The 16,763-nt window shown below is 37.1% G+C and overlaps 4 protein-coding genes across 4 annotated transcripts; 1 reads left to right on the top strand and 3 right to left on the bottom strand.

The window, feature by feature from the left end:
* Window positions 1-333: 333 nt before the first annotated feature.
* On the bottom strand, window positions 334-4,262 carry LOC106938682 (protein transport protein Sec31A-like; the record flags this gene model as incomplete). Its single annotated transcript, XM_015020813.1, has 9 exons — window positions 4,140-4,262; window positions 3,127-3,359; window positions 2,491-2,686; window positions 2,308-2,403; window positions 1,899-2,039; window positions 1,301-1,443; window positions 1,110-1,209; window positions 845-1,006; window positions 334-492 (listed from the first exon to the last, which is right to left on the bottom strand). Coding segments are annotated over exons 2-9 (1,200 nt in total), but the record flags the coding sequence as incomplete, so codon positions are not given.
* Window positions 4,263-4,511: 249 nt separating this feature from the next.
* On the bottom strand, window positions 4,512-6,722 carry LOC106938684 (NADH dehydrogenase [ubiquinone] 1 beta subcomplex subunit 8, mitochondrial-like). The gene is made up of 5 exons (XM_015020815.1): window positions 6,558-6,722; window positions 6,211-6,337; window positions 5,972-6,071; window positions 5,335-5,490; window positions 4,512-4,659 (listed from the first exon to the last, which is right to left on the bottom strand). Exons 1-5 carry the CDS (start codon window positions 6,688-6,690, stop codon window positions 4,567-4,569), a joined length of 609 nt encoding a protein of 202 aa, XP_014876301.1. The 5' UTR covers window positions 6,691-6,722; the 3' UTR covers window positions 4,512-4,566.
* Window positions 6,723-7,476: 754 nt separating this feature from the next.
* Window positions 7,477-9,462, bottom strand: gpx9 (glutathione peroxidase 9). Its single transcript, XM_015020816.1, has 5 exons — window positions 9,260-9,462; window positions 9,077-9,170; window positions 8,085-8,215; window positions 7,856-7,986; window positions 7,477-7,776 (listed from the first exon to the last, which is right to left on the bottom strand). Exons 2-5 carry the CDS (start codon window positions 9,159-9,161, stop codon window positions 7,719-7,721), a joined length of 405 nt encoding a protein of 134 aa, XP_014876302.1. The 5' UTR covers window positions 9,162-9,170; window positions 9,260-9,462; the 3' UTR covers window positions 7,477-7,718.
* Window positions 9,463-10,462: 1,000 nt separating this feature from the next.
* On the top strand, window positions 10,463-15,234 carry fbxl15 (F-box and leucine-rich repeat protein 15). Its single transcript, XM_015020814.1, has 5 exons — window positions 10,463-10,655; window positions 10,992-11,151; window positions 12,457-12,959; window positions 13,641-13,868; window positions 13,953-15,234. The coding sequence occupies exons 1-4, from the start codon at window positions 10,630-10,632 to the stop codon at window positions 13,828-13,830; spliced, it is 879 nt and encodes a 292-aa protein (XP_014876300.1). The 5' UTR covers window positions 10,463-10,629; the 3' UTR covers window positions 13,831-13,868; window positions 13,953-15,234.
* The last annotated feature ends 1,529 nt before the right edge of the window (window positions 15,235-16,763 follow it).

Raw genomic sequence — 16,763 nt, 5'->3', positions numbered from 1 at the left:
AAAAAAAAAAAAAAAAAAAAAAAAAAAAAAAAAACAAGTTCAATACTTTGAAAAAACATGGTGTGTATCTAAATCCAAAAAGAATTCATCCCCTCTGAATATTTTCACATTTTTGCAACCACAAATTTAAATGTATTTTACTGGGATCACAGTAGTTCATAATGGTGAAAAGGAAGGTAAAAAAAAAATGGTTTAGTTTTCAAACTTAAAATAATAATAAAAAAGAAATAAAAGAATCTATAAAGCCAGCCTTTGTGTTCAGACCCCTTTGTTTGGATACTCTTAAATAAAATCCAGGGCAACCAAACACAGGATGAAATATTCTAATATCACACTTACCCCAAAGGAAGCTCCCACTGGCCTGCGCACCCATTTAGGTGGCTTCTTCAGAGGAGGAACGATGGTTTCCTGCACACTGGGCTGAGGAACTTGTAGAGGAGGCAGCACTTGTCCCGTACCAAAGGGATCCATTGTATCAAATGAAGAGGATATCTGGTAAAATATAAAGAACATGATTTGTTCAATTAACAACTGCATGCTAAATCAATTCAGTTATTTGTAGAACAGAATATCTCTTTTTCCATTTCCAAATAAATACAAACACAGGAAAACTTTCACATGTTTAAATATGTGCATCAACTCTTTCTTTTTAGTACTTCCGCTATAATAAACTGTTGTTATGGATGTTTGTCAGGGGAAACACCAGTTCTCTAGGAAGTATTTTCTTTCCTCTTTCAAATTTAGCTATTAGTCAGCGTGATTTCCTTTACAACAGCACCATCTCGTGGACAGACAACTAAATGTTCAAAACTTTTTAACATTTAAACTTTAAACTAGTAATCACCATGTCAGCTGTGCTTTGCTGCTGAGCCTTCAAGCTCCCTCCCATCACAGAGTAAACTGTGATTCTCCCATCAAACGACGCTGCTGAAAGAAGGGCTGGATTCCTGGGGCACCACTGGACATCAAAGCACCACTGGTTTGTAGTTGGAAGCTCGTAAATTACCTAAAATAAAAAAAAATAAAAAAACAAGACACCAGTGAAGATCAATTGTAGCCAAGAGAGATAATTTCAGAACTACATACTGGTAAATAAAAACTTCAAATACCTCTCCAGTGTTTGGATTCCAGCAGAGGATCCTGTTGTCTTTAGCGCTACTCAGAAGGAGCTCCGAATCGGATTGGCTCCACGAAATGGACAGAATTCCTCTGGAAGACGCCAGCGGCACAAAACTCAGAACAATCTAACAAAAATTCAATCAAATTTATGCCAACGAGAGATAAATCAATAAAACTGTACCGTTTATGATTTTCCAGCACTTTAAGGGGTGACGTAGCAAAGCGAAGGTCCCACATCTGGATGACTGGCTGTCGGTCATCTTCTGAGGCCAACACCAGCTGGGTGGCCACGTCAGGGTGCCACAGCATTCCCGAACAGTGCATCTTCAGTCACATAACAAGGTAGAATGCAAAAATCACAACACCCATTTACCATCAAAGTCTTTTCAATTAGATTTTTTTATTTACTGGGCTGCAACTTTTATTTCAAAATTTCAGATATGAATAAAATTAAAATTGATAAGTTACTTTATTTCAGTTGTTCAAGTAAAAAAAGTTAAATAAATAAAAAACATAAAGCCTTTTTTTTTTAAAGTGAAATACTATTGCCTTTTTGATTACATTTTAAAGTGTGAAAATTAGGAAACAGTATAGTCTGATTTCTATGTACTAGAAGAAACACCAAACATTATATTATTGCAAATGTATTACGAATAGACAAAAAATTGCTTAAAATAAATTATTAAGGGAGCCTTAATTACATGACCTGATGGACAACAGGCAAATCTCAATTATCTCTTTTTAATAACTGAAAAAAAAAGAAAAGAAAAACAACCAACCCTGTTGCTGTGATCACTGATCTTTATGATGGGCTCATTCTTCCTCAAGTCCCACACAACCGCTTTCCCACTGGGGTTAGCAGATGCCAGGATGTGCTGAACCTGCCTGTTCCACGACACTACACTGATGTCTTCAACGGGCTGAAACAGGAGAAAACAGCTGCTTGTCCAATACAAATCAGATAATTAACGGTCAGAGTGTTAAAGCACTTTGACAACTCTGGGAAAAAAGCAGGTCAGTTTCACAAATAAGAGCAAAGGCGACACCATAAACAAAAGAGGTTCCACTCTTATTCAGGTTTCAAACTACAAAAACAGGAAATTAAATTTGAAAGTGACTGTGGTTTCAATTGTAAATAGCTTTATATAGTACAATAGAATCTGTGACTTTTCTAAATCCAGGACTTACCTGTGATTTTGCTCCTGGAGTCATTGGGCTGCTGAAGTTATTTAGATCCCAGATGTAGATCTCAGAGTCATTGGCTCCAGAGGCAAGAAGATTACTCTGCGAAAGAAAAGGCCACAGATAGAAAATTATGAATTATACGAGATGTGCTTTTGGATAATCTGTCTATAATCGCAATGTATTTACCTGGAACGGGTTGAAATCAAGTGCACGGACTGGTCCTGTGTGTTTGTCACACTGCCCAACAACAGCCTCTGCTCCAGAACTTATGATAGCCTCTGGGTTATATACAGTCAATGTGCCATTTTCGCTTCCCCCAACGAGTCTCCCTCCAGTTCCATCTTCCGCCGTCCCAAAATTTACCCATACAATGCTGTGCAACCTATGGGAGCAAAACAGGCATTACTCCATTACCCCCAAAGCCTGCAAAAAATAAAAGGGCAGCCACCCTCTACATGTGCAAAGAAGGTTGAGACATTCCAAAAAACAGTTTCACACTACAATTTCAGTTTGCTTGTAAATAAAACAAAAACATCCAATATTTCATTCCACTTGAAAATTGTGTGCTACTTTGTGTCAGTCTAGCACATAAAATGCTAGCAAAATACATCAAAGCTTGTGTGTAAAAATGTTCCAAGGGTGTGAATAGTTTTTACAATGCACTACAGTTGCAATAGTTAACAGCTATTGCCTGTAATAAGAATGCAGCATCATCCACCAGTAAGCAAAATCAAAAACCGAAACACAATGCGAGTTCTATGTACTGACTGATGGGGACTGCAGGATGTGCACGTTAGAATGTGTAAATGTATGACAGAGTACCTGTTTGTTGTGGATAATGAACCCTTGAGCTGCATCTCCAGAGAGGGGTCGGCAAAATCCATCTCAAATATCTCTATGGCAGCTGTGGTGTTGAAAGAAGCATCGAGCTGTTGTGCTGATGTTCCTAAGGCCAGGTAGATCGGATGGTGTCCGGCAGGACTCCATGCCTGGTGGGCAGTCCTCTGAATTTCCTTCAGCCTCATCTTCAACTACAGAGGTTCAAGTTTCAAAGCCTAGGAAGGTGAGACCACCAGTGTATTATTTTATTATAGGCATTTTTTGCTGTACAGGTTAACATAACTAATAAAGATAAACAAAACCTGATGTTCTCAGTAGAAAAATAAATGCATACAGCGCTAAAATTTCCTGATTCTGGATTCCCAACTCTGGAATTGATAAAACACATTGAACCGACACCAGAAGACGACATCGCTCCCCAAATCATCTGTAGCTATCGATTTGGTTATATTCCTCCTTTTCCATTCTGCTGAAGCACAGCAACATCCGTTCAGATTATTTCTGTTACCTGCCATAGGAAATGCCTTCTAATCCAGTCTACTTCACACAGCAGTAACCCGAATAACAAAAATAATCGCACCATAATTATAGCTCATCGACAATTGATTCAAATTGATGTAGTTCTTAGTACTATAATCGTCAAGTTGCCAGACTACTATCAAATAAGATTTTTCTGTTTATCTGCCATGTAGCTAGCGAGTTAGCATTTCGCAAGCACACCTCGAATGTAGCCTTCATTAAATTTCACATTACAAACGAAATTTATTAATATTATTTAGCGTTAGGGTTAAAATGTTATATATTCAACCAATCTATGAAAACACCATATCTTAAGTTTTCCAGTTTATATACTCCCAGCCGATGCTGCTGTTGCTAGCTAGCTAGTCGTTAGCCACCACCCCAATTGCAGTACATCAAAGGCAAATAAAACAAAGGATAAAAAGACTCAATTTAAATCTCCTGGTTAGGAAAATGTGTTTTTAAGAGCAACTTACGTAAACTGTGTTACACAGCTTGACAATTTGCGTCTACACGCTCCAGTGCTACTTATCAGCGAAGCTAGCAGCCCAGACCAAAGTGCTACTGCCGTGTTGTCACTAAGCTACGGATCGCCCACAGGGACATTTTACATATAACCTCACATTTCAGCTGACCTAACGCCCTGAACTCATCGGAACCATATCTGGGATAGTACAATTGTCAGAATATTTTTTTTTTCATCTGAATATTTAAAAACATCAAGTGCTGCTTTTATTTCATGAAACTAATTATATTTAAAAACATCAAGTGCTGCTTTTATTTCATGAAACAAATTTAGTCTTTACATAGAACAAAATACAATTCCACACAGATATTTTATACATTAACGTAAGTCTTTATTTTTGCCAGAAATATATACAAGAGCAAAATTGTATTTTAGGTTTAGATTTCATAATTTTTAACTTCTTCTGGTGCCTTTGCAGGATCTCCTCCTTTCTCCAAGTACAGGTTGTTGTAGGGATATTGCTTTGGGGCCTGAAACAAAAGAAATAAATGAGTGTATTACTAAATACATAAATGCAAAAATAAAGCAATGCGGAGCAGAAAAAGCAACAAGTACCCAAAGTTATCAGGGTGCATAACAAACATATTTCTTAAAGTGTTAAAGATCTGGTCTATACAAAAGTATGTAGCAGCCTTGTACAATGATAATTTTCCATATTTTCTTTGATCAAAGAGCAGAGTAGGTTGCACTAGTTTGTTTTGCTGCATCACTATTTAGTGGCCAACTGAGCTGATTAACATTTTCCTGTGTTAATTTGTACCACAGTAGAGCAGAGTGTGGTGTGATTCGGAAATTTGCAGCAAGGATGCTTTATAATTACATATTTCTAGTATCAGTTATTTAGCTATATTGATTATTTTGACAACCATAGTAAATGGACTTAAACATGGTTAGCTTTGCCTATCAGCTCTGCACATGTACCAAATTGGTTTGATTTAGTCAAATTATATACCAGGATTTTGAGATGTATGATCTCTTTTTAAAGCAACCATCACTACAATATGTGTCCAATCCTCACTGAAACTCCATCAGCAATGTATAATGAAACAATACTAAACATAGAAAAGTCCATAGAATGAAATAATACACATTTACTTGAGTCCGTCTACTGTAATTTTATACACTAAAATTGGGTGTGTACTTACAATAGGTTGATAGGATGGAAATTTCTCCCCCATGTAGAACATGAACAACATGAACCCGACGAAACCAAACAGTTGTTTCCACATCGTTGACCACGGCACAGGGCTCGGAGATGTGTCCACCCGGGTTCTGAGGTACATGTCAAAATTCCAGTGCATCTACAATATTGGCACAACAGAACAACCTATTAATCTGATGACTCTAGATATGTTTTAAGCATTCATTTGCATATAGACAGAAATTTTTGTCACAATTCTTCCTTGCAAAGTAGCTCAACCAAGCTTACATTATGTGGAGGAGCATCTAAACATCAGTTTTCACGTCTTCCCACAGAATGCTAAAAGGATTTAGTTCTGTATTTTGTGTTGTTCATTGCTATAATAAACGCACTGACGCTGGTTATTATAATGTGAAAAAAAAAGTAAAAAGTTGAGGACATATGAATACTTCTTCATGGGTGTCCAGCCATGCGAACTGTAAAACTGTATGGTATAGGACTTTGTATTTTATCTAAGAAAGCAATACATATAAATAACAAAAGCTTTAAATTGCCAGTATCTATGTTAATTATTAAGAAATAATAATATATCTACAATTAAAAAAAAAAACTTTTAGAAGGGAATTTCATCCCTGTCTTACCGGCTCTCCCCAGTTCCTCCTCAAGTCAGGGTGGTCCCATTTGTACCAAGGGTCTCTCTCGTGTTGGGACCTATCTTGTAATTTTGGGTAATCACCGAAGCTATGGAAACAATAAAATTAAAGTGTTAGTTCCGAATGTCCATTATTGTCCATTCATTAGACTCCTTCTAAATGAGCAATGCCTATGAAATTATACCGGAATGCGACATAAGCTAAAAAGCTTTCAAAAAGAAGCTCACCCCTCTCCGTTATCCGGATACGGCTCATAGTCCTCAACCCTTAGATTGTATTTCTTTGCAGCAGCAGCTCTCTCCTCTGGGGTCTTTGGGTATGCGCCAGGCAGACTATCTTTTGTCGCACCAGAGGCTGAAACAGCAATAAAAATGCATTTCTGAAAGCAATAATGAACGTGTACACAACCCAATTTAAGACTCGCTCCACTCATTCAGAACAGCCGCTGACTCTCTGCTAGCTCGAGCTAATGGTCGCAATTCAAGGTTACGTCCATGAGAAGCTTCAAACTAAAAACCATGACAAATATGTTTAAAGAAATCTTTCATACCCACAATACTAAAACACGACCTACCTGCTCTACATCCCGATACAAGGGCTGAGAGGCCAGAACCTTTACCCTTAGCGAGAGCCTTGGCCAAACGTTGGAAACCAACACCAGCCATGTTTACTGGCTGCTGTTGTCTGACAGAATGAGAGGTACGCATGCGCGAAAAATGAACTATGGGCTCCGGTAAGGAACATTGACATTCTTCCGCAATTTACAAACATTTTCTCTGAAAAAGGCGATTAATAAAAAAATAAATAAATTTGTAAAAATCCACGTCTTTCTCAAGTAGAGAATTTCTGTTATCTGTTGTTCAGAGTTAATTTTTATTTTGCATTGTGCTGGGAATGTTTATTATGCAAAGTGGCATACAATGGTGGCTGTAACTGCAGTTGGTTCATGAGACTAAATACAAATACGCACTACACTTTAAGAATTTCATTAAAACTTTCAAGCCCATTTTTGATTTTTCTTTCAATTCAAATTTCTGTGATGATAAGTTATGATTTTTTAACGCACTCCTTTTATGTTCTTTTGTTATAGCGTACTATAATTATTGTGCTTTTTAAGTTTTATTGGACATTGTAAAATCTACACTGTTTAGTAATAATTGTAAATAATTGGAAATTGTGTATGATTTGGATATTTGAAAAAAAGTAGGCACAAAGTTGTGTTGTATTGCACATATACACTTAACAGAAAAAAAACACTAAAATTTGTGGTTGTGTAATGTGATAAAATATCATAAAGTTTAAGGAGTAAGACTCCTTTTGTACTACATATAAGGGGTGAGAGGCCAGAACCTTTTTCCTCAGCAACATCCTTAGTCAACTCTTAGAAATCAACACCAGTCTTGTTTGCAGGGCATAACTACTGCTGTGCTTAGCCGCTATATTTTTACGTTGGTTTTAAGCTAGGGTTCATCAATGATGACAATGACAAAAACAAAGTTCTAAATCTCATGCTTTATTTTAATTTAGAATCTGAATGGCAGTTCCAAGTCCATTTCCAAGAAGCATGACAGTGACATGGAAACTCCTCGAGTGGCTGAAAGGGAACTTGTTCTCAGAGAGAATGCACTGAAGCTCCTACACAAGTTCCTCTTCCAATCAGATTCAGCTCAGGTGCACATATGCATTTACTGAGTGATCATCACTCTGCCATCAGGGAGTGTTTCCCTAATGTCCATCAGAGAAGGTCTGCTATGTCTTTCTCCACCATTTCAATGGGGCAGTGAAGTTCATACCTACACAGCAAGGAAGATGGCATGTAACAGAAAAAAAAACAGCCTTAAATTAGCTGAAGGTTTTGTAAGTGATATTTACCTTTTGAAAGGGGTGCCATCTGAATTAATAAGAAACTTCTCAAAATTCCATCTAATGTCGTTGACACATATTGGGGACCAGTAGAACTTCTTTATATCTCCAATAAGAGGATTAACAAATGGCAGCGAGTCCTGTGGAGAACAAGAAGAGACAGAACAGCTGTGCTAACCGGAACGATTCTGAATCATTTGAGTGTATACATCTGAAATCTTTGTAGAATGCAGTATACCTTTAGATATGTAAAAAGAGGTTCTTCGTTCAACCCATTCACCTCGATCTTGGCAAAGACAGGAAACTTTGGTACAAACCCACTGCCAGGTCTCACATACTTCAGTACATTGAGCATTTCTTCATTCACCTCTAAAAACAGATGCATGTAAAATTATTTATGTATTTTATTTATTTCTGTGTTAGCACATGTCACTTACAAGTAAAAACTGTTTTATAAGTGGCATTATCATAGACTTACAAAAAGTGCCGACTGTTCCAGTCAGAAGTTTCCATTCACTTCTCATTCTCATGAATGTTATGTTAATTTTAGGGATTTTATGGTTGCATTTGAATTGTTCTTTTTACAGAGTGAAACAATAAAAACAACTTCAACAAATTTTGAAAATCTAAAATGGATTCACAAGTTTGAACTCACAATGAATTTTCTTGGATCCACTAAGGTTGTAAGTCTTATATCCAGGTTCAAATAAATACATATGCATCCACTAAAATTTTATTAAATTCCCCATAACGAAATGCAGAGAAACCACATTTTCCAATTGTCAGGTAGGTCCTGGCTGGATGTTTAATGAACCTTTGAATTAGTAGAGTTAATTTAAATTGGTTGGTTTCCTTCCAAAGACTCTGCCTTTAATTAAATATTTGATTTAATTTCAAACCTCTGTGTAAGAGAATAACTATGATAAATTTAAACCTATGCATTGTATTCTCTTTCTTTATTAGTTATCAAAATTGCATGCTGTTTAATCATCAAAAAGAACAATTTCAATATATCACTTCAACAGACAAAATAATATAACAACTCACCTTTTACTCTACTTTTGAACAAAGGCTTTTTATTATTATGGCGGTTCAGCAAAACAAATGTTCAGTATACACACAATGCAAGCAAAGAACTTTTCCCTATAAGTCCAACAATCTTTGCCTCATAAACATAATAAGGAATAAAGAAAGCATTATAAGCTTAATTAAATCAGAGGAGAAACTTACCAGGTGACTGAAGACCAAACTGGTTGCAGGGGAAACCTAACACAGTGAAATTCAGGTTGCCAAACATTTCCATTAGTGCATTCATTCGGTGGTACTGAAAGAACATGGAAAATAATGGTTGCAGTAAGGCTATGTGGGTACACTATGTAGAACATTATGCAGTCAATGTTCTTGAAGAATCACCTCCTCAATCGTTGACCCTCAGAAGGTGGCAACATTGACAATGAGCAGCACCTTTCCTTTATAAATGCTCAATGGGACTTCCTCTCCTTCCAGCGTCTCAGCGGAAAAATCATATATCGACTTGTACGCCATTCTTGCTCTATGCCTTGTATATGGACTATGTTTACTGAGGAGTGAGCATTCACTCCACTACTCTGCTGGCTGCTGTCATTCACTGAAACATAACTTGTTGGGTCAGCAGTTGTTCTGCATGATTGACTTCATTGTAGCTCTGGACAGAGGTGAGCTGGCTGAGTAGCTGACTGCTGAACTTAAAACAGCTCTTGTTTATCTTTGGAACTGGGGGATTAAGAGAACAGTTATTTATTTTGATATATTTTGACATATTATTTGAATTGTGATTTTGACTTATGAGATTCAAAAATATTTAGTTATGATCAACAAATGTGGTTACATTGAAAAATGCATAATTTTATTGTGGATACATAGTCAGTGCCTATACTTTCATGTTACTAAAAATGCAAATAAATACTTGTTTTTGAAGATATTGTGTAAAGAACTCAAATTTATTTTCTGCTATTTTCATAAAAAAAATTCTAGCTATTTTTCTTTCTCTAACTGTGTGTGTGTGTGTGTTTTAAGATGCTGTGTTGTGCCAGTGGTGTTTGAATTATTGATGTTCAAAGCACTAAAGGGACATATAAATTTATCTGAAAACACCTATTTTTTATGTGTAGAATAAAATAAGTTTGGGGGAATTTTAAAAGGAAGAAATAATTTAACATCCTGATTTGGGAAATGAGCATAACATCGGGTGGCTTTTTGAAAAAATGGCAGCTGTAACAAATCAGTCTACTTATAATCCCATCGTCTCAAAAATACAAAAAATCAGTCATGACGCATTCAAGTGTTCACCGTAAATGTTATGACCAGTGATGTATTTCCCGGGTTACTGTTATAAAACACTACAAAAAAATTATGTATTTGACAAAAATTATTTCAAAATTACTCCATCAGAAAGGATTAGCACGTTATTTTTGTAAACGAATATAATTTAGGTGCATTTGCTTCTCTGGCTAAATGATTTACAAACTAAATTGCAACTCAGACTAATCAGGTACCCCATTATGTTGTGCTTTTCAGTGGCAGTATATAATCTGACAATTTTACAAAGTTCCGTTATCTTCTGTGAGATGATTTGCGCAGTTTTCTTTGTTGACAATAATTATTCCGACAGCCAGCGAATGCAGCTTTTGGTTTAGGTTACACCTCAAACGCTTTACAAGATGCTAAGGCAAAATACGCTCCTTAGGTGACAATGTAAAGAACAGCTCGTCCTGAAAAACAGCGTATTACGCAGCTGGTTCACAATGGATGAAGAAGGCAGTTGGCAGACGTAAGTAGCTTTTAAAACGTGTTTATATCTCTAAAAAAAACAGCTGAGTTGGTGGCCCCGGCAGACTAGCTCTCCGGCTAACAGCGGAAGCGTAAGATTATTAACCAACAGTCACTGGAACGCAGCTCGTGCCATTTATATATAGCTGGCAATTAATTTTAACTATATACAGCAGCGCCAGGGCAAACGCAACGGCACTCAATGCTAATGCATTAAATTACCCCATTGTGTGTTTACTCGTATTCGTTGATTTTTTTTTAAATTTTATTTATTTTATTTTTGTTTAAGCGTTTGCAGAGTCAAAGTTCAGCTGTAACAGGGTTTGTTTTCCTGCAGATGTCATCTCTTGGACCTGCCTTGGGAGGATGTTCTCGTTCCACACATTTTGTCCTACTTGCCGTTGCAGCACATTGTCAGCCTGCAGAGGGTTAGCAAGCAGTTCCACAGCCTCGTCCAGGTGTATCTGGCCAACTGCAGGACTTTTAATTTTTCCACCGTAAGTAATGGTACATACTTTTAAAAAGGAGCAGTGCATTGCAGCAGTAGTTTATAAATGTGAGGGAAATGGATGGATGCTTTTCAAAGTTGTATGAATTAGAATGCTGAAAGGTGCAGATGTGTTCATCTCCCTTTACTCTGATATTCCTAAACTGCAACCTGCTACGTTTGATAATTATAATTAACTGGAACGAATATTTCATTATATTGAAATGACTTTTCTTACAAAGTGCCTTGAGATGACATTGCTTTACAAATAAACTGAATTGAATTTGGAATCCAAAGAGCCATTTTTGCCCTCAGTCCAGGTCATATAGCTTGTCTAGAAGCTAAACTGTTCCATCATCTTTTGAAAATAAACGACATAATGCCTAATGAATGTCTCGTATAAGAAATGCATTGTCATTTTTAAAGAAACGGCATTTTATTTAAGTTTTCAGCAATTAGAATAAGCAAAGACATAATAGCAAAAACAGAATAGTTAAAATTTTGGGATGTTATTTGTTCAAAATTATGTAAGCAATAATGTACTGCTCAAACCCGCATTTAAAGACATCAGTTGGTTAATAATTTTTAGCCAAACTCATTAAAAATTATTGTGGAAGATTCAAAGAGCCACTAGCAGACCAATGGCCTAAATAAAACCCAGTGCAAACAGTTGCCTTCAGATGAAACCTATTAATTAGTGAATATAGTCCATATTTGTGTAACTTTATCTCAGTATAAATACAGTTACTATGCATTGTAAAGCTTTCTCTGAGATTTTTAGTGACCAAACAACACATGACTGGTCTAGCCAAGGGGCTAGCGGTAACTCTGGAGGAGATGCAGAGATCAACATCATAAATATAACTACTATAAGTTGTGTTCTCCATAAATCTGTCCTTTATTCAAGAGTGACTAGGAGAAAGCCAGTTGTTGAATAAAGCCATAAGAAGCCCCGTTTACTGTTGGCCACATGCTGTGTTGATGACACAGTAAACAAGTGGAAGAAAGTGCTTTATTTGCAGGAGATCCAAAAGATTTTTTGCAAATCACTACAACATCCTGACTACAACAACCCCAGCTACTTTTCACAGGATATCGGGGAAACATTTTAGTTAAGTTTAAGGGTTGAATACAATTCCCTGTCTCTTTCCAGACTTTTATTTAAAAAAAACAAAAACGTTTATCATTTTTTTCCTTCTATTTGCACTACTCGGTTGATCTGTCATATACATTAAAATTGTAAATCAAATAATCAAGGGGGACTGTATTGGTTAGCAAAATATTTCAGCTCCATGTTCCGTTTGAATATTTGCAGATTGGACCGTGCATCCCCAAGGAAGCATTTTGCACAATGTTAAAAGACAATAAAGTTCTCCAGAACCTGTCCCTTCAAAACTGTTCAGACTGGGTCACAGACAAGGAGTTGCTTCCTGTTATCGGCCAGAACCAGCATCTGCACAGGGTAGACATGAGTGGCTGTGCCTCCCTCACCCGCCACTCCTTAGTGGCCGTGTCCTTGAGCTGCACGCATCTCCAGCATCTCGGCCTGGCTCACTGCGACTGGGTGGACTGCCTGTCTCTGCGCAGCCTGGCTGACCACTGTGGAGGGCTCCGGTCGATCGATCTCACCGCCTGCCGCCAGCTGAAGGATGACGCCATCTGCTACCTGGCCAAAAAGTGTGCTGAGCTGAAGTCGCTGTCGTTGGCGGTCAATGCCAACATTACAGACGAGTCGGTGGAAGAGGTGGCCAAGAACTGCAGGGGTCTGGAACAGCTGGATCTGACAGGTTGTCTGCGAGTCCGGAACCAGTCCATCAGGTTTGTAACGTACTGATTCTAAAAGGGGAAACGATGATATAAGTAGCTTATTGTTAGCTTTGGTGTAAACTGTATTGTTATATCCTCATTTGTAAGTCGCTTTGGATAACAGTGTCTGCCTTTTATCCAAACATACATGAACAGATGAATAGAGAAAAGACAACACATTTAACCTTTCTCCAGGCAACAATGTTTGACATTTTAGTCCAGTTAGACAGGACAGTAATTTGAACAATAGAACATGCCTATTTGTAGTGGTTTTCATACTCCTTGAGGTTTTTTAAGTTTTATGTTATTGTTATTTACTACGTAATTAATAATTAAAATGAGCTCGATAATTTCCATTTCCGATAATTAATTTTTTTTGTCATACAGTTTTGTTTAGAGACATCGTAATTAATTTGATTTTTGGTTCCAGTTGTGTGTTTTTTATTTCCATTTTATTCATTGTTTTGGTTGTTGTTTTATTTAGAATATTTAATATATCTTCCAGTTCCAGTGTTCAGTGTTCTTTACAAAACAAAAGTTTATTAGTCTTTGATAGGGTAAACTTGCATATTACTTAAACGGTCTCAAAACAACAATTGCATAAGCAGCTATACATATAACACTCTTTTTTCCTAAAGCGTTTGATTTGATCATCCATTCATAAGTTCCCCCTGTTACTCCTATGCCCCAAAGAACTCTTGCAGAGTATTGCCCAAAGCTGCAGTCCCTGAGGGTGAATCACTGTCACAACGTGACCGAGTCGAGCCTCGACCCTCTCCGGAAGCGCAACGTAGTGATCGATGTAGAGCCGCCTTTACCGCGGGCCCTGGTGCTTCTTCAGGATATGCTGGGTTTCGCTCCTTTTATCAATCTGCAGATCTAGCCACAGGGAGAAACTCAAGAACGAGTTCGCAAAGTGAGGTAAGAACAGCAGTTGCTGTCGAGCTTTTTTTCGCCAGTTACATTGACGTGGTGGTTTACAGACTCGTCTTGCTTTTGTTGCAGGCGACTGGCAGCTGTCACTTGAACCCATATCACGTGATGGAGAAATGATTCGACTTTTCAGAAAAGTATGGATGTGGAATAAAAAAAACAAAAAGAGAACCTCACTGGATCGTGGTCAGCGCTGCAAAGTTAGAATTTAACTGAAAATAAGTTTGAATTTAACATTCAAAGAAGAAAGCCATGTGTGTTTTTAGCCTTGCTGCCTCTTGTCCAAAATATATTACTGCACTTTTTATTCACTTAATGTCGCAAGATTGCATTCCTAACCAAAAGCATAATGTATTTTTGTTGTTGTTGTTTGTTCCAAACAAAATGCAAAGCTACAAATGGTCTTATGTTTCATTTAGAAACATTTACAATGTTTGAGTTTAATTAAACATTTTGTTTTGCTTGAGTTTACTTGCAGAAAGGGTCACTTCACCCAGGGCACACAAATGCATTTCCAAAGCGGTCACTGCAACACTAGATATTTGTTTTAATTTATTCAAGGTTTAATATCTCTTGAAACATTTAGGTTTTATCTGCTGTTTCACACTTTGCCAGACCAGAAGCACTCAGAAGTAACTGAATCATTATATGTTGTTTTTGTGATGTGATTGAAGTGACCCATAGAATGATAATGTTCTAAATGTACAGCCTCAGCACGTGTTTAAAACACAAGAATTTATTTGGACTTTTCCCCATTAAGTCCAAGTAGATTTTATAAGAACTTGTAAGGCAGTTATTGTTCTTGTGACACGGCACATGAATTATGTAAGCAGTTAAATGGGGAAATGCCACCCGAAAAATTGTGTATTAATCTGCTGTAATTTGTAAAGCAAAACTTTTTTATGCATGTTGACTTTTTTTTTTCTTTTAAAATCAGTAGTCTAAAAACTGAGGGAATGACTGTTTTTTTTTTCTTTGAAGTTATCCTCCTCTATTTGTTTCCACTTTCCCTTTTGATCCAGACACTGTACCGTAAAGACAAATTAAGATCATGTGTTGACATCTCACGACATTTCTGAGTTCAATTTAAAGCTTCAAACACTGAAGCAAAATCACTATAATAGCCCTGTTTTACATTTATTGTCCACTTGATGGCATAGTGGAGCAAATGAAGCATCATGAAGCTTTGGCTCCTGAGTGGACCAATTGGAAAGAAAGTTTCAGTGCTTCAAAGCCTTATCTTGCTGTCACTAGTGGACTGGTATATGTTGCAGAGGTGAGGAGTTCAAATAGGATTCTAGATGGTAGGTGATCAAATATGTATTTCATGCAATAAAATGCCAATTATTTAAAATTTGTAGTGTCTTTTTTGGGGTGACTTTTTTTTTTCTTTAGTAATCTGTCTCTCAATGTTGAAGTTTAAGACTACGAAGAAAATTACCTACTTCTTTGTTCTAGATGAAAATGGTGAAAATTCTGTGATGTATCAAATTCTCATTTCCCCCACTGTAAGTGGACAGCAATGTCTTGGTACATCTGAGGGGGTTCTGTACTGTTAGATATAAAAAACTCAGAATATTGTTTTACATCCAAACCCTGTTTGTTCACTAATTCTTGAGTGCTTTTTTTTAAAACTTAAAGAGACACAAGATGGCAGCAACGAGTCAGGATATTTGTCTTTAGTTCTGTTTGAGAGCCTCCACTGGTTTAAACTCCAATTGATGACAGAAATATTACAGTTTTATAGCACAGATACATTACCAATAGTTCATAAAATGTTGCACTTTTCAGGGATTTGGAAGCAAAAATCTTGTAACTGACTTGTTTAGTGGGCTGTGACAACTAACATCAGCTTTAAAGGCCTTGTTATTGTCTGACGGAGCGAATGCACAACAAGAATTAAAGCTTTCCCCTTGTTGTCACAGCTTCTTGCAGTTTCCTCTGGTGGTCCACTTGGCAGACTATGCCAAGTCTAGTCTCCGCGACAACACAACAGGTCTATTTTCCACATGATGGCATGGTTTACCCCATCTGCTGCGTGCTGTCCGCGTTGGTTGTGTTTGTAGGGCTTCAGGGATCGAGCAGCATCCTTCTGTTGGCTGTGTTGATCTTCATAATTTACTGCTGTCCCTCAGAGCAGGCTGCATGGTGCTCTTAGTTAGAAAATGTTCAATTTTAGCTTGTACAGTTGCTGGTTGCTTTTATGGACATTTAAGGATATCCAAATCAACCTAGTCATATTTATGTCATATTTTTCAATGAATATATACATTAAAAAAAAAGTTTGATTCTCTTTTATACAACCTCTGTGCCTCTAAGTCACTCTGTAACGACCCAAAAGGCCCCAGTTCTTGTTGCTGAGCAGCGCTCCGTGGGTTAAAAAAAACATTTCAGGCTACATTCATCATCTAGGACCTCAATTAGCATTGATCTGCAGGAGGGAAAAGAAACATTGCCGCAATATGATATTCCATGGAGCAATTTCTGTTCCAGTGATTGAGTGTATGGGGGGGATTTCTCAAACACAGCCAGCCAAACATATTTTGTCTTCCTGTCAATAATCTGGCACTTGTCTAAATTATTGATCAATAGCAGCTGATCATTTTATACGAAGGCTCAGCAATGAAGTTGGTCCATTCCGTTCATGAAGCAGTTTTAGCTTCAGGCACTGTGTAATATATGGAACTCATTAAAGCAATGAATAAATCTAAGTTTATTCTCTGACTGCATATAAAGTCCTTACTGACAGTAAAGATGTTGTCCAGAGATCTGGGAGGTATGTTTATGCTTCTTGTGAATGCTGAGTCACGTAACAAGAATGAAAGAAGACTTTCATCATTCTAGAAAATACAAATAAGATGATGAATGTTTTGATTCTTTGGT

This window comes from Poecilia latipinna, unplaced genomic scaffold, assembly GCF_001443285.1.
Source record: "Poecilia latipinna isolate Pla-1442-1.1 unplaced genomic scaffold, P_latipinna-1.0 Scaffold2667, whole genome shotgun sequence".
Lineage (NCBI taxonomy): Eukaryota > Metazoa > Chordata > Actinopteri > Cyprinodontiformes > Poeciliidae > Poecilia > Poecilia latipinna.
The sequence above is the reverse complement of the archived record's forward strand: the minus strand, read 5'-3'. Positions and strand labels throughout refer to the sequence as shown.

Bases quoted from the DNA above. Each gene is read 5' to 3' on its own strand.
- LOC106938684 (XM_015020815.1), bottom strand. From the start codon at position 6,690: ATGCGTACCTCTCATTCTGTCAGACAACAGCAGCCAGTAAACATGGCT. The intron at 6,338-6,557 runs GTAGGTCGTGTT...TTGCTGTTTCAG, and splicing joins TGTATCGGGATGTAGAGCAG to CCTCTGGTGCGACAAAAGAT. The intron at 6,072-6,210 runs GTGAGCTTCTTT...TTGTTTCCATAG, and splicing joins TATCCGGATAACGGAGAGGG to CTTCGGTGATTACCCAAAAT.
- gpx9 (XM_015020816.1), bottom strand. From the start codon at position 9,161: ATGAATGCACTAATGGAAATGTTTGGCAACCTGAATTTCACTGTGTTA. The intron at 8,216-9,076 runs GTAAGTTTCTCC...ATCTGTTTTTAG, and splicing joins GTTTGGTCTTCAGTCACCTG to AGGTGAATGAAGAAATGCTC. The intron at 7,777-7,855 runs GTAAATATCACT...CTTGCTGTGTAG, and splicing joins GATGGCACCCCTTTCAAAAG to GTATGAACTTCACTGCCCCA.
- fbxl15 (XM_015020814.1), top strand. From the start codon at position 10,630: ATGGATGAAGAAGGCAGTTGGCAGAC. The intron at 10,656-10,991 runs GTAAGTAGCTTT...GTTTTCCTGCAG, and splicing joins GAAGAAGGCAGTTGGCAGAC to ATGTCATCTCTTGGACCTGC. The intron at 11,152-12,456 runs GTAAGTAATGGT...GAATATTTGCAG, and splicing joins GGACTTTTAATTTTTCCACC to ATTGGACCGTGCATCCCCAA.